At 61.8% G+C, this 14,775-nt stretch overlaps 2 protein-coding genes across 12 annotated transcripts; both read left to right on the forward strand.

Moving 5' to 3' along the window:
• The first annotated feature begins 790 nt into the window (after positions 1 to 790).
• On the forward strand, positions 791 to 7,207 carry LOC148050594 (sperm-associated antigen 4 protein-like). Of its 6 annotated transcripts, XM_087742114.1 has the most exons (13): positions 791 to 1,320; positions 1,574 to 1,749; positions 2,474 to 2,553; positions 2,990 to 3,071; positions 3,274 to 3,344; positions 3,722 to 3,783; positions 3,970 to 4,013; positions 4,280 to 4,376; positions 4,580 to 4,649; positions 5,202 to 5,302; positions 5,873 to 6,040; positions 6,393 to 6,482; positions 7,039 to 7,207. In XM_087742114.1, exons 1-13 carry the CDS (start codon positions 1,033 to 1,035, stop codon positions 7,192 to 7,194), a joined length of 1,485 nt encoding a protein of 494 aa, XP_087598240.1. In that variant the 5' UTR covers positions 791 to 1,032; the 3' UTR covers positions 7,195 to 7,207. The 6 variants fall into 6 exon arrangements, with proteins under 6 accessions (XP_087598240.1, XP_087598241.1, XP_087598244.1 ...); XM_087742115.1 differs by having other exon boundaries at positions 791 to 1,749; XM_087742118.1 differs by lacking the exon at positions 2,474 to 2,553 and having other exon boundaries at positions 791 to 1,749.
• Positions 7,208 to 8,297: 1,090 nt separating this feature from the next.
• LOC148050595 (sperm-associated antigen 4 protein-like) lies at positions 8,298 to 14,746 on the forward strand. 6 transcript variants are annotated; one of them, XM_087742092.1, is made up of 13 exons: positions 8,298 to 8,842; positions 9,096 to 9,271; positions 9,996 to 10,075; positions 10,515 to 10,596; positions 10,799 to 10,869; positions 11,247 to 11,308; positions 11,495 to 11,538; positions 11,805 to 11,901; positions 12,105 to 12,174; positions 12,727 to 12,827; positions 13,403 to 13,570; positions 13,923 to 14,012; positions 14,569 to 14,746. In XM_087742092.1, exons 1-13 carry the CDS (start codon positions 8,555 to 8,557, stop codon positions 14,722 to 14,724), a joined length of 1,485 nt encoding a protein of 494 aa, XP_087598218.1. In that variant the 5' UTR covers positions 8,298 to 8,554; the 3' UTR covers positions 14,725 to 14,746. The 6 variants fall into 6 exon arrangements, with proteins under 6 accessions (XP_087598218.1, XP_087598219.1, XP_087598222.1 ...); XM_087742093.1 differs by having other exon boundaries at positions 8,298 to 9,271; XM_087742096.1 differs by lacking the exon at positions 9,996 to 10,075 and having other exon boundaries at positions 8,298 to 9,271.
• The last annotated feature ends 29 nt before the right edge of the window (positions 14,747 to 14,775 follow it).

Consider the following 14,775-nt stretch of genomic DNA (forward strand, 5'->3'; position numbering starts at 1 on the left):
TCAGGGCACACCTTGGCTCTGGGGACTGCGGTGCGGCCATGGCTGGGACCCTTGAGGGCTCTGAAGCTCTGGCACCAAGGCTCCTGCCGGAGTTTCACAGTTCCTGCAGTTACTGTAGTCCCAGGCCAGGTCTAGGGCTTGGCCATATTGCCCACCAGCATCTGTCACAAACCCAAACCAACTTATTGCTTCGGGGAATTTCTCCCCAGCTCATTGACTTCCCCAGGAGCAACCTAGTAACTACTGCTCCTCGTAGTGAAGGGAAAGAAACGCAAAGAAATCCCCTAGGAAAGACAGCCCTGCTCCCTTCGGACACCGCTCCCCACAGCCTCCTTCAGGGCAGCCATTTTCTTCCCCCCTCTCCTCCCACCCTGACACGTCTGCTCCTCTCTCTCCGCCCTCACCGCCCGGCTGGATAGTCCTCTGATTGGTTCAGAGCCACCACACCCTTCCCTGATTGGTTCCGGTCTGCACATGGTGGGCGGGATCGGTTCTGCCCCCTGCAGAGCTGACTGGCGCTGGCTGTGACAGGCCCAGGGCAGTCCCAGATGTCCTCCTCCACAGCTGGGTCTTGAGCACCCCCGGGCACTGTGAGCCACCACCTCTGGCCTGAAAGGACCACGCCGCGTCCTGGTGGCTCTGTGCCGATGGCAGGCACGCTCCTTCCAGGAATAGCTGGGCCCACACGGCTCCTAGGGAACAGGTATGAGGGCTCGCTCCTCCTCGGAGCATCAGCTGGCAGGTGGGACACACAGAGCCTGATGGGGGGCTGTGGAAACAGTACGGGGAAGCCAGCAAGGGCTGTGGGCAGAGTAACAGCCCCAGAGCTTGAGAAACCCACCGTGAGTGGGGAAGAGGCTCAGCTGGAAGCCCCTCTGACCCCCCTGGTCCAAACCCTGCCATCCTGCTGCTCACAAAGTCCTTTGGCACGAGGGCCGCTGCCCCATCTCGCCCCACAAAGGAGTTGTTGGAGCCTGGCAGTACACCCTCCTTTCTCTACACACGCTGTGGTGGGTTGACCCCAGCAGACCGATGCTCAGCCAGGCCCCAAGCAATGGCTACTTTGGAAAGACCAAAAGCCCAGGCTTTATTGCGGAGCATGGGGTTACATGGCAGGCAAGAGCCCTGTGGTCAGTGTGGGTCGGCTGTCCCTGCTGTGTCCCCTCCCAGCCTCTCACCCAGCCTCGGCCTACTCGCTCAGGGACATGCAGAGAGAAACAGAGGAAGCCTTGGCGCTCTGCAAGCACTGTTCAGCACGAGCTAAAACACCAGCTGGTGTGCTTTCAACAGTCCAGTCACAAACCCAAAACACAGCGCCAGGTGGGTGCCGGGGTCTCTCTCTGAACCCCTGCCCCCCGGTAGCTCCGTCTGTGATGTCATAGCCATGACCTCACACCGTACGGGGCCAGGCCACTGTGAAGTCAAGGCTGGCCACCCTGCACCGCAGCACTGGGGGCCACAACCTCCCACCTGGAAGGAGCTCGCCGTGTCCTGGGGGCTGTGTGCCCGTGGCAGGCGTTCTCCTCCCAGCAATCAGTTTGGGGCTCTCGCCTGAGTGACCTCCCCTGGGCAGGCAACGCTCCTGCGGCAGAAGGAGGACACCCAGGCTTGCAGGGGACCTTCATTTCTCCCCAAGATGAGGCAGAGAAAGGCTCCTGCAAGAGCACAAGGCGCTGCCCTGTCAAGGAGGAGAGCCAGCAGCAACGTGGGCGGATGTGCAGCTGGGCCCACTCAGGTCCTCGAGAACAGGTACGAGGATTTCTTCCTCCTGGGGACGTTGGCTGGCAGGGGGGACCCACAGAGCCTAAAGGGGCACTGGGGGGACCGATGGAGAAGCTGGCGAGCACTGTGGGTCCCAGGGCTTGGGAAAGCCGCCGTGAGTGTGGAAGAGGCTCAGCTGAAAGCCTCGCTGAACCCCCGGGCCAAACCCCACAGTCCTGCTGCTCGGGGTCCCACCATGACACTGGGAAGTTCCTGCTGCTCTCCAGCACAAGCCGTTTCTGGGCACCTGGAGCAACCACCGTGCAGGTGTGTCTGGGTAGCCTCTGGCAGAGCCGCGGGAGAGCTCAGCCCTCTCCCCGCCAGGCCTCCCTGGCAAAGGGCGGCTGCAAAGTCCTGGTGGGTCTCTGCCGAGGGCGAGAAGCCTTGGGGGCTGTTCCAGAGAGGGCTCTGGCCATCATGCTGCAGAGGCCCCGGGAAGAGGTGGGGGCTTTGGAGGACAGCAGCTGCTCCCCTCTCCCCAAAGAGCACCAGGCCGCTGAGATGCCTGCCCAGGGGCAGGTTGGTGCTATGGGGGCCAGGGGGCAGTCGCGGTAAGAAGCAGCTGTGCCACCCCGCTCTGCGGCTTCTTCCGCCCTGTCTCACCACGTCTCCTGGGAGGCTTCACAAAGCCTGTCTTCTGGCCAGGGCCTTGCCTCGCCTCGCACGGCATGGAGACGGTGCAAAACAGTGCTCCATCTTTTTCCTCCCATAGCTGCACCTGCTCTCAGGAGGACCAGGGCACCAGCTGGGAAGGGCCAGCATGCTCCAGCTGCCATACAGGAGACAATGAGCGTAAGCTCAGCGCTGCCTTTCACCCCATGTTTGCACCAAGCCTGCCTGGCTCAGCCGGGACCTACAGCCCTGCAGAACCGGCGTCATCCTGCCCCGACCGACGCCTGGGGCCACCTCCCCTACGTGACCGTGGGAACCTGGCTACCACGTCCATGTCTTTGTGGGATACTGTAGTAATCATGGGGTAGCCCAGTACGGTAGAGGCCCAGAGGCCAAAGCCTCATCCACCCTCCCTCCCTAGCCGCACCCTCAGTGCCCTGCCTGCTAGGGGATCCTGCCCGGCCCTCCGCCCCCGCTGCCAGGGTGCAACCAGCTGCCCCCCTCTCCAGGGCATAACCCTGGCCCTGGCAGTGCACCTCCCCGCAGGGGGCTGGCACACGCCCTGACAGGCATCCTCCAGAAGGGTCCTCAGGCTTTTCTCCATTTTTTCGCCCAGGGTTGGTCCTCAGCATTGCTTACAGCCTGGCAACGGCCATGCTTTACCTCCACAGATGCCTCAGCACAGGCGTCTCCACCCTGTGAGTACGACGCGTGTCTGCTGTGGACACAGAGACAGGGGGTGCCAGTGGGACAGGGCGAGCGGCGGGGGCTGGAGGTGCTCCCCACCAGGAGACCCCCTGGCTCCCCTCTAAATTGCTGCTCCTCAACTGTAAGAGAAAACCCCCCTGTGCAGGCCTCTGCCCTTAGGCACTGCTAACACCAGGACTTACTCTTTTTCAGGAAAGAGGTCATCACCCTGAAAACGGAGAGGCTCTCCACGATCCTCTTCTTGATGAGCCTAGCTGCTCTCGGTGAGTATTCACCCCCTGTCAGCAGAGGCACAGAGGTGGGGGCTGTGAGCTTCAGCATGAGGGAGAGGCACTGGAGCACCCGTGGGGCCCTTCCAGCCTCCCACCTTTGCCGGTCTGGGAGGTCGTGAGATGCTCGCTACATGCAGGGGAAATGGGGCGTAGCTGTGGGGTGCCAAGCATGCCCAGGAACCAAGGCTGTGCAGAGCCCCAAGGCCAAAGGAAAGGGTCCCTGCTTGGATCTGCAGCCTCTTTCTGCACCCCCTCCCCATATCCTCAGCCAGCCTCTTGCCACCTTTGGTGTGGGAGGAGACCGCCTCACTACAGGGTTTGTGAGAAACTCTGGTCAAGTAACTCTCTCTTGGTGATGTGAATTACAGCTGGTGCCTACTGCGGGACCTCACTCCTCGTGTGGATGCTGTGGACAAGGAGTGTGCCACAGGTCAGTGGGACAGGAAAGTCCCGCAAAGGAGCACGGCTGGGGGTGGGTGGGTAAACTGGCCAGTCCTCCGGTTCCAGGCAGTGACCCACGGAAGCGGCAGCAGCTTCTGCCGTGCCTTCCTAGAGCTGCCGGCTCTGGAAAGCCCCGGCAGCCCGGGGACTCAAATGGAGAGCCTTTCTCTTTCAGGTGCTGCTGGAGCAGCTGGCTGCAGACGAGCTGATGTCCCTGCGGTAAAAGCCCTCTCCTCTCTCCTGACCTGCAGCACATTGGGTGGGGTAGCGGCAGATGAGCCCATGCTATCTGCACTCACGTGCGCGGCGCCTAGGGCTCGTGCCTTTCGCTCCTGCCTGGGCCTTCTGCTAAGCCTGGAGGGGGAGGGAAGCCCTTGCAAACTGGGGAAAGAAAAGGGGGCTCGAGCACCTCTCCTCCCGAGCTTGGAGGCTCTGGGAGGGGCTGGGCAGCTCTCTGACAAGATCTGCTTTCCTGGGGACTGCAGGAACGTGCTTGCTGTGTGGGGAGAGAAATCCCAAGAGCTGCAACAGCTGAGGGCTGAGGTAGCGCGCCTGGCTGCAGAGATCGGCGCTATGAAGAAGGTGATGCTGCACTTTGGGAAAGAGGGCTGGGATGAGCAGGGCCCCACACAAGGCCCTTCCTGGCCCAGTTCCTGGGCTTTTCCTGCTCAGCCCACACGCTCATCCCTTGCCAGGGGCTGCCGGTGGAACTTCTCCAAGTAAAGCCCCTTCCCCTGGCCAGGTCTAACGTGATCGTTTCCCCTGTTCCTTTGTGTCTTTCCCAGGAAGCAGAGCAAATGAGAGAGGCAATGTCTGCAACCACACAGGCGCCTGACTGGGCTCTGAAAAGCGCAGGTACAGACGGACGTCAGGTCCACGCAAGAAAGTCTCGTCGTGCTGGGCTCGTGCTTGGCAGTCCCCAAAGCAGGCTGTGCCGCAGACTCTGCTCTCCGAGGCAGAGGGAGGTGGGACCAAATCACGGGGCCCAAGAGCATGACTGTGGCAGAGCAGCTCCCTTGGGCTCACCCCAGTCCCGCCTTCGGGACCCTCGCTGGAGCCCCGGCCGTGCCCCTGACAGCATTTCTGCCCTCTCCCTCTCCGCTGAGCTTTCCTGGGGCGTGAAAGCGTATGGCTGGGTCATCCTCTGCTGTTGACGCAGCGGGGCCTTGGCTTGGGTCTGCTGCCCTTCCCGTGGGGGCTTGCTGTCTCCCAGCACCAGCACACCTTCTCTTTGTGCGGCTGGGAGAGACACCATCACCGGGCACGGGGATCCCCTCCTTGCTTGGGGCACCTCCGAACGTGCGGTGCTGCATGTGGGGCTGGCAGGCAGCCTTAGAAGTCGCCTGCAGAGACCAGGTCCTCCGAGCCTGGGGCCTCCTGCAGTCAGCTGCTCTCTTCTCCCTTCAGGGGCTGCCATCGACCTGCAGAGATCATCCGGCAGCTCTGCATGGCTCTGCAGAGTGTTTGCGTTCCTGTGTACTCCCCCCCTTCTGGATACCTTTGTGCAGGTACAGGAGCAGAAACTGCCAGTGCTGCTTCTCTTGCCTCTTATAAAGTTGGGGGCAAGCCCTGGGGCGTCTCCCCTCAGGCCAGCGGTATTGCTGACGGCCACGGCACTGGTCCAGTGCCTGGTGCCTGAGGTCTCACACAGGGCTTGGCTCCCAAGAAAAGAGCAGCTGCCCTCAGAAGGGGGCTGAGCTGAGCTGAGCTGAGCTGAGCTGAGCTTCCTGCCCACCATCCCTGGTCACTGGTGGGTGAAGGCGCTTCTCCTTCAGGACCACGTTTCCCTGCCACAGCTCTGATTGCCCGCGTCCCCATGGGGCAGTGGAGGGTGAAGGGAGGCTGCAGAGCTGCTGGCCAAAAAGAGAGGTTTCTTGAAAGCCCTGCCTCCAGTGCAGGGGATCAGATGTTTCCCACTGGTCGGCTCTTCTCCTCTCTCCTGGGCTGGGAAGACGGCCAGGCGCCCAACACGCCATTCATTTCAAGCACAAGCAGTGCTGCCTGTGCTTCTGGCTGCACGGGAGCGCAGCGGGCCCCATCACGCCCTCGCCTTCATTGCTCTTGCCCTCTGCTTTCAGCCGGATGCTTCCCCAGGATACTGCTGGCCTTTCCAAGGCTCTCGGAGCGAGGTGCTAATCCGGTTGCCCGCACTAGTACGACCGATAGCCATCACCGTACAGCACACCTCAAAGATAACCGCTCCGCTGGGGACTGTCAGCAGTGCTCCTCGAGATTTCGTGGTCTCTGTAAGTCTCTGCTGGGCAACTGGGGGCTGGGACCTGGCCGCAGGGAAAAGCTGTAACGGGGACTTGCTGCTCTCTGCACATCTGCCGAGATCCGTGTGCTCCCAAGCACTGCCGTTCCCTGAGGGCCCATCTCAAGTGACGTGCAGGGTGGTGTCACCCCTCCTCAGACTTGCTCAGCACAGTTTGGCCCAGCACCTCCGGGCCCCTGAGCAACACACAAGGAGGAGACTCAGCCCCACTGCACCCTGCACCAGACCGCACTGAAGCTGCGGGCGCTGGGTGCGCATCTAGCATGAGCGTTTCCTCGTGGTCAGGTTGAGCCTGACCTGCTCCCCTGCGCTTTATCTCCAAGGGACTGGATGAGGAAGGCAAGGACGAAACTCTGCTGGGGACATTCACCTACGCCGTGCAGAAAGAGCCGGCACAGACCTTCTCTCTGCAGGTACCGGGCGTGCGTGTGGGCAAGAGGCCAGGGCAGAAATGCCGGTTTGCCAGCAAGTCGCTGGCAGAAGGAGTGTGGATGGTCCCTGCCAGCGCAGGGGCCCGACCCTGGTCGAGAGAAACATCGGTGGGATCAGGAGGGAGAGCGGCATCTGGCAGGGCGGCAAAAGCAGATCGTTGTGTTGTTGGCCCCGCAGCCGTGTGGGTCTGCGGAGCTGCCTGGCTGCACCCGCCGGGCAGGCGGTGGCAGGGAGGACGCCCAGCACCTTGCCCCGGCAGCAGGACTTTCCCTGGGCCCCGCTTCCCCGGCACCGGCGAGCCTCAGGTTTCCACAGCTGCCTGCCACGCTCTCTGAGGCCGGGCTTTTGCTCTGCAGGGGCACAGGGGTCCTTTGCTGCCTGGGTGGGAGAAGGGAAGGAGGGACAAGCTGCCTCTCTGGCCAGGGTGGCAGCTGGTCCCGGAGCAGGGGCCGGGCTGGCAGAGGAAGACGCGTGAAGCCTGCTTTCACTCTTTACACCCCAGGAGTGACGCTGCTTTTTGCTGTGGTTTCTTTGCAGAATGGGATCCGCAAAGCCTTTTGGTTTTTGAAACTTGGCATACAGAGCAACTGGGGAAAACCAGGATACACCTGCATTTATCGAGTGCAGGTGCATGGGAAGACAGCGGAAACGAATGCCATCGGCCAGACACATGTGCAGATCTTCCAGCAATAAGAATTAAAGAGGAAAATGGAGGAACAGACCAGAGGGATGTGGTTTATCCATCTGCTGCAGAGCAATGTCGTTGCAGAGGCCTTCCAAAGCAGACAACTTCTGCCTTTCCCAGGCTGAGGCCTTCCTCGGGCTTTCCACTTTCTCTCTGCCACGGGGACGTTGGCTAACCGAGCAAAGGGAGACGACGCTCCCGTAGCCTTTCCTTGCCTAAGGTCCTTGATGAAATCCTTTGGCACGAGGGCCACTGCCCCATCTCGCCCCACGAAGGAGCTGTCGGAGCTTGGCAGCGTTTGGGGGTCATGATCCCCGCAGCACGTGCCCATTCCGCTCAGGGCACACCTTGGCTCTGGGGACTGCGGTGCGGCCATGGCTGGGACCCTTGAGGGCTCTGAAGCTCTGGCACCAAGGCTCCTGCCGGAGTTTCACAGTTCCTGCAGTTACTGTAGTCCCAGGCCAGGTCTAGGGCTTGGCCATATTGCCCACCAGCATCTGTCACAAACCCAAACCAACTTATTGCTTCGGGGAATTTCTCCCCAGCTCATTGACTTCCCCAGGAGCAACCTAGTAACTACTGCTCCTCGTAGTGAAGGGAAAGAAACGCAAAGAAATCCCCTAGGAAAGACAGCCCTGCTCCCTTCGGACACCGCTCCCCACAGCCTCCTTCAGGGCAGCCATTTTCTTCCCCCCTCTCCTCCCACCCTGACACGTCTGCTCCTCTCTCTCCGCCCTCACCGCCCGGCTGGATAGTCCTCTGATTGGTTCAGAGCCACCACACCCTTCCCTGATTGGTTCCGGTCTGCACATGGTGGGCGGGATCGGTTCTGCCCCCTGCAGAGCTGACTGGCGCTGGCTGTGACAGGCCCAGGGCAGTCCCAGATGTCCTCCTCCACAGCTGGGTCTTGAGCACCCCCGGGCACTGTGAGCCACCACCTCTGGCCTGAAAGGACCACGCCGCGTCCTGGTGGCTCTGTGCCGATGGCAGGCACGCTCCTTCCAGGAATAGCTGGGCCCACACGGCTCCTAGGGAACAGGTATGAGGGCTCGCTCCTCCTCGGAGCATCAGCTGGCAGGTGGGACACACAGAGCCTGATGGGGGGCTGCGGAAACAGTACGGGGAAGCCAGCAAGGGCTGTGGGCAGAGTAACAGCCCCAGAGCTTGAGAAACCCACCGTGAGTGGGGAAGAGGCTCAGCTGGAAGCCCCTCTGACCCCCCTGGTCCAAACCCTGCCATCCTGCTGCTCACAAAGTCCTTTGGCACGAGGGCCGCTGCCCCATCTCGCCCCACAAAGGAGTTGTTGGAGCCTGGCAGTACACCCTCCTTTCTCTACACACGCTGTGGTGGGTTGACCCCAGCAGACCGATGCTCAGCCAGGCCCCAAGCAATGGCTACTTTGGAAAGACCAAAAGCCCAGGCTTTATTGCGGAGCATGGGGTTACATGGCAGGCAAGAGCCCTGTGGTCAGTGTGGGTCGGCTGTCCCTGCTGTGTCCCCTCCCAGCCTCTCACCCAGCCTCGGCCTACTCGCTCAGGGACATGCAGAGAGAAACAGAGGAAGCCTTGGCGCTCTGCAAGCACTGTTCAGCACGAGCTAAAACACCAGCTGGTGTGCTTTCAACAGTCCAGTCACAAACCCAAAACACAGCGCCAGGTGGGTGCCGGGGTCTCTCTCTGAACCCCTGCCCCCCGGTAGCTCCGTCTGTGATGTCATAGCCATGACCTCACACCGTACGGGGCCAGGCCACTGTGAAGTCAAGGCTGGCCACCCTGCACCGCAGCACTGGGGGCCACAACCTCCCACCTGGAAGGAGCTCGCCGTGTCCTGGGGGCTGTGTGCCCGTGGCAGGCGTTCTCCTCCCAGCAATCAGTTTGGGGCTCTCGCCTGAGTGACCTCCCCTGGGCAGGCAACGCTCCTGCGGCAGAAGGAGGACACCCAGGCTTGCAGGGGACCTTCATTTCTCCCCAAGATGAGGCAGAGAAAGGCTCCTGCAAGAGCACAAGGCGCTGCCCTGTCAAGGAGGAGAGCCAGCAGCAACGTGGGCGGATGTGCAGCTGGGCCCACTCAGGTCCTCGAGAACAGGTACGAGGATTTCTTCCTCCTGGGGACGTTGGCTGGCAGGGGGGACCCACAGAGCCTAAAGGGGCACTGGGGGGACCGATGGAGAAGCTGGCGAGCACTGTGGGTCCCAGGGCTTGGGAAAGCCGCCGTGAGTGTGGAAGAGGCTCAGCTGAAAGCCTCGCTGAACCCCCGGGCCAAACCCCACAGTCCTGCTGCTCGGGGTCCCACCATGACACTGGGAAGTTCCTGCTGCTCTCCAGCACAAGCCGTTTCTGGGCACCTGGAGCAACCACCGTGCAGGTGTGTCTGGGTAGCCTCTGGCAGAGCCGCGGGAGAGCTCAGCCCTCTCCCCGCCAGGCCTCCCTGGCAAAGGGCGGCTGCAAAGTCCTGGTGGGTCTCTGCCGAGGGCGAGAAGCCTTGGGGGGTGTTCCAGAGAGGGCTCTGGCCATCATGCTGCAGAGGCCCCGGGAAGAGGTGGGGGCTTTGGAGGACAGCAGCTGCTCCCCTCTCCCCAAAGAGCACCAGGCCGCTGAGATGCCTGCCCAGGGGCAGGTTGGTGCTATGGGGGCCAGGGGGCAGTCGCGGTAAGAAGCAGCTGTGCCACCCCGCTCTGCGGCTTCTTCCGCCCTGTCTCACCACGTCTCCTGGGAGGCTTCACAAAGCCTGTCTTCTGGCCAGGGCCTTGCCTCGCCTCGCACGGCATGGAGACGGTGCAAAACAGTGCTCCATCTTTTTCCTCCCATAGCTGCACCTGCTCTCAGGAGGACCAGGGCACCAGCTGGGAAGGGCCAGCATGCTCCAGCTGCCATACAGGAGACAATGAGCGTAAGCTCAGCGCTGCCTTTCACCCCATGTTTGCACCAAGCCTGCCTGGCTCAGCCGGGACCTACAGCCCTGCAGAACCGGCGTCATCCTGCCCCGACCGACGCCTGGGGCCACCTCCCCTACGTGACCGTGGGAACCTGGCTACCACGTCCATGTCTTTGTGGGATACTGTAGTAATCATGGGGTAGCCCAGTACGGTAGAGGCCCAGAGGCCAAAGCCTCATCCACCCTCCCTCCCTAGCCGCACCCTCAGTGCCCTGCCTGCTAGGGGATCCTGCCCGGCCCTCCGCCCCCCGCTGCCAGGGTGCAACCAGCTGCCCCCCTCTCCAGGGCATAACCCTGGCCCTGGCAGTGCACCTCCCCGCAGGGGGCTGGCACACGCCCTGACAGGCATCCTCCAGAAGGGTCCTCAGGCTTTTCTCCATTTTTTTTCGCCCAGGGTTGGTCCTCAGCATTGCTTACAGCCTGGCAACGGCCATGCTTTACCTCCACAGATGCCTCAGCACAGGCGTCTCCACCCTGTGAGTACGACGCGTGTCTGCTGTGGACACAGAGACAGGGGGTGCCAGTGGGACAGGGCGAGCGGCGGGGGCTGGAGGTGCTCCCCACCAGGAGACCCCCTGGCTCCCCTCTAAATTGCTGCTCCTCAACTGTAAGAGAAAACCCCCCTGTGCAGGCCTCTGCCCTTAGGCACTGCTAACACCAGGACTTACTCTTTTTCAGGAAAGAGGTCATCACCCTGAAAACGGAGAGGCTCTCCACGATCCTCTTCTTGATGAGCCTAGCTGCTCTCGGTGAGTATTCACCCCCTGTCAGCAGAGGCACAGAGGTGGGGGCTGTGAGCTTCAGCATGAGGGAGAGGCACTGGAGCACCCGTGGGGCCCTTCCAGCCTCCCACCTTTGCCGGTCTGGGAGGTCGTGAGATGCTCGCTACATGCAGGGGAAATGGGGCGTAGCTGTGGGGTGCCAAGCATGCCCAGGAACCAAGGCTGTGCAGAGCCCCAAGGCCAAAGGAAAGGGTCCCTGCTTGGATCTGCAGCCTCTTTCTGCACCCCCTCCCCATATCCTCAGCCAGCCTCTTGCCACCTTTGGTGTGGGAGGAGACCGCCTCACTACAGGGTTTGTGAGAAACTCTAGTCAAGTAACTCTCTCTTGGTGATGTGAATTACAGCTGGTGCCTACTGCGGGACCTCACTCCTCGTGTGGATGCTGTGGACAAGGAGTGTGCCACAGGTCAGTGGGACAGGAAAGTCCCGCAAAGGAGCACGGCTGGGGGTGGGTGGGTAAACTGGCCAGTCCTCCGGTTCCAGGCAGTGACCCACGGAAGCGGCAGCAGCTTCTGCCGTGCCTTCCTAGAGCTGCCGGCTCTGGAAAGCCCCGGCAGCCCGGGGACTCAAATGGAGAGCCTTTCTCTTTCAGGTGCTGCTGGAGCAGCTGGCTGCAGACGAGCTGATGTCCCTGCGGTAAAAGCCCTCTCCTCTCTCCTGACCTGCAGCACATTGGGTGGGGTAGCGGCAGATGAGCCCATGCTATCTGCACTCACGTGCGCGGCGCCTAGGGCTCGTGCCTTTCGCTCCTGCCTGGGCCTTCTGCTAAGCCTGGAGGGGGAGGGAAGCCCTTGCAAACTGGGGAAAGAAAAGGGGGCTCGAGCACCTCTCCTCCCGAGCTTGGAGGCTCTGGGAGGGGCTGGGCAGCTCTCTGACAAGATCTGCTTTCCTGGGGACTGCAGGAACGTGCTTGCTGTGTGGGGAGAGAAATCCCAAGAGCTGCAACAGCTGAGGGCTGAGGTAGCGCGCCTGGCTGCAGAGATCGGCGCTATGAAGAAGGTGATGCTGCACTTTGGGAAAGAGGGCTGGGATGAGCAGGGCCCCACACAAGGCCCTTCCTGGCCCAGTTCCTGGGCTTTTCCTGCTCAGCCCACACGCTCATCCCTTGCCAGGGGCTGCCGGTGGAACTTCTCCAAGTAAAGCCCCTTCCCCTGGCCAGGTCTAACGTGATCGTTTCCCCTGTTCCTTTGTGTCTTTCCCAGGAAGCAGAGCAAATGAGAGAGGCAATGTCTGCAACCACACAGGCGCCTGACTGGGCTCTGAAAAGCGCAGGTACAGACGGACGTCAGGTCCACGCAAGAAAGTCTCGTCGTGCTGGGCTCGTGCTTGGCAGTCCCCAAAGCAGGCTGTGCCGCAGACTCTGCTCTCCGAGGCAGAGGGAGGTGGGACCAAATCACGGGGCCCAAGAGCATGACTGTGGCAGAGCAGCTCCCTTGGGCTCACCCCAGTCCCGCCTTCGGGACCCTCGCTGGAGCCCCGGCCGTGCCCCTGACAGCATTTCTGCCCTCTCCCTCTCCGCTGAGCTTTCCTGGGGCGTGAAAGCGTATGGCTGGGTCATCCTCTGCTGTTGACGCAGCGGGGCCTTGGCTTGGGTCTGCTGCCCTTCCCGTGGGGGCTTGCTGTCTCCCAGCACCAGCACACCTTCTCTTTGTGCGGCTGGGAGAGACACCATCACCGGGCACGGGGATCCCCTCCTTGCTTGGGGCACCTCCGAACGTGCGGTGCTGCATGTGGGGCTGGCAGGCAGCCTTAGAAGTCGCCTGCAGAGACCAGGTCCTCCGAGCCTGGGGCCTCCTGCAGTCAGCTGCTCTCTTCTCCCTTCAGGGGCTGCCATCGACCTGCAGAGATCATCCGGCAGCTCTGCATGGCTCTGCAGAGTGTTTGCGTTCCTGTGTACTCCCCCCCTTCTGGATACCTTTGTGCAGGTACAGGAGCAGAAACTGCCAGTGCTGCTTCTCTTGCCTCTTATAAAGTTGGGGGCAAGCCCTGGGGCGTCTCCCCTCAGGCCAGCGGTATTGCTGACGGCCACGGCACTGGTCCAGTGCCTGGTGCCTGAGGTCTCACACAGGGCTTGGCTCCCAAGAAAAGAGCAGCTGCCCTCAGAAGGGGGCTGAGCTGAGCTGAGCTGAGCTGAGCTGAGCTGAGCTTCCTGCCCACCATCCCTGGTCACTGGTGGGTGAAGGCGCTTCTCCTTCAGGACCACGTTTCCCTGCCACAGCTCTGATTGCCCGCGTCCCCATGGGGCAGTGGAGGGTGAAGGGAGGCTGCAGAGCTGCTGGCCAAAAAGAGAGGTTTCTTGAAAGCCCTGCCTCCAGTGCAGGGGATCAGATGTTTCCCACTGGTCGGCTCTTCTCCTCTCTCCTGGGCTGGGAAGACGGCCAGGCGCCCAACACGCCATTCATTTCAAGCACAAGCAGTGCTGCCTGTGCTTCTGGCTGCACGGGAGCGCAGCGGGCCCCATCACGCCCTCGCCTTCATTGCTCTTGCCCTCTGCTTTCAGCCGGATGCTTCCCCAGGATACTGCTGGCCTTTCCAAGGCTCTCGGAGCGAGGTGCTAATCCGGTTGCCCGCACTAGTACGACCGATAGCCATCACCGTACAGCACACCTCAAAGATAACCGCTCCGCTGGGGACTGTCAGCAGTGCTCCTCGAGATTTCGTGGTCTCTGTAAGTCTCTGCTGGGCAACTGGGGGCTGGGACCTGGCCGCAGGGAAAAGCTGTAACGGGGACTTGCTGCTCTCTGCACATCTGCCGAGATCCGTGTGCTCCCAAGCACTGCCGTTCCCTGAGGGCCCATCTCAAGTGACGTGCAGGGTGGTGTCACCCCTCCTCAGACTTGCTCAGCACAGTTTGGCCCAGCACCTCCGGGCCCCTGAGCAACACACAAGGAGGAGACTCAGCCCCACTGCACCCTGCACCAGACCGCACTGAAGCTGCGGGCGCTGGGTGCGCATCTAGCATGAGCGTTTCCTCGTGGTCAGGTTGAGCCTGACCTGCTCCCCTGCGCTTTATCTCCAAGGGACTGGATGAGGAAGGCAAGGACGAAACTCTGCTGGGGACATTCACCTACGCCGTGCAGAAAGAGCCGGCACAGACCTTCTCTCTGCAGGTACCGGGCGTGCGTGTGGGCAAGAGGCCAGGGCAGAAATGCCGGTTTGCCAGCAAGTCGCTGGCAGAAGGAGTGTGGATGGTCCCTGCCAGCGCAGGGGCCCGACCCTGGTCGAGAGAAACATCGGTGGGATCAGGAGGGAGAGCGGCATCTGGCAGGGCGGCAAAAGCAGATCGCTGTGCTGTTGGCCCCGCAGCCGTGTGGGTCTGCGGAGCTGCCTGGCTGCACCCGCCGGGCAGGCGGTGGCAGGGAGGACGCCCAGCACCTTGCCCCGGCAGCAGGACTTTCCCTGGGCCCCGCTTCCCCGGCACCGGCGAGCCTCAGGTTTCCACAGCTGCCTGCCACGCTCTCTGAGGCCGGGCTTTTGCTCTGCAGGGGCACAGGGGTCCTTTGCTGCCTGGGTGGGAGAAGGGAAGGAGGGACAAGCTGCCTCTCTGGCCAGGGTGGCAGCTGGTCCCGGAGCAGGGGCCGGGCTGGCAGAGGAAGACGCGTGAAGCCTGCTTTCACTCTTTACACCCCAGGAGTGACGCTGCCTTTTGCTGTGGTTTCTTTGCAGAATGGGATCCGCAAAGCCTTTTGGTTTTTGAAACTTGGCATACAGAGCAACTGGGGAAAACCAGGATACACCTGCATTTATCGAGTGCAGGTGCATGGGAAGACAGCGGAAACGAATGCCATCGGCCAGACACATGTGCAGATCTTCCAGCAATAAGAATTAAAGAGGAAAATGGAGGAACAGACCAGAGGGATGTGGTTTATTCAT

The sequence above is a fragment of the Nipponia nippon genome, unplaced genomic scaffold, assembly GCF_047370975.1.
Source record: "Nipponia nippon isolate SJK-2023a ecotype South Korea unplaced genomic scaffold, ASM4737097v1 scaffold_8, whole genome shotgun sequence".
NCBI classification, from domain to species: domain Eukaryota; kingdom Metazoa; phylum Chordata; class Aves; order Pelecaniformes; family Threskiornithidae; genus Nipponia; species Nipponia nippon.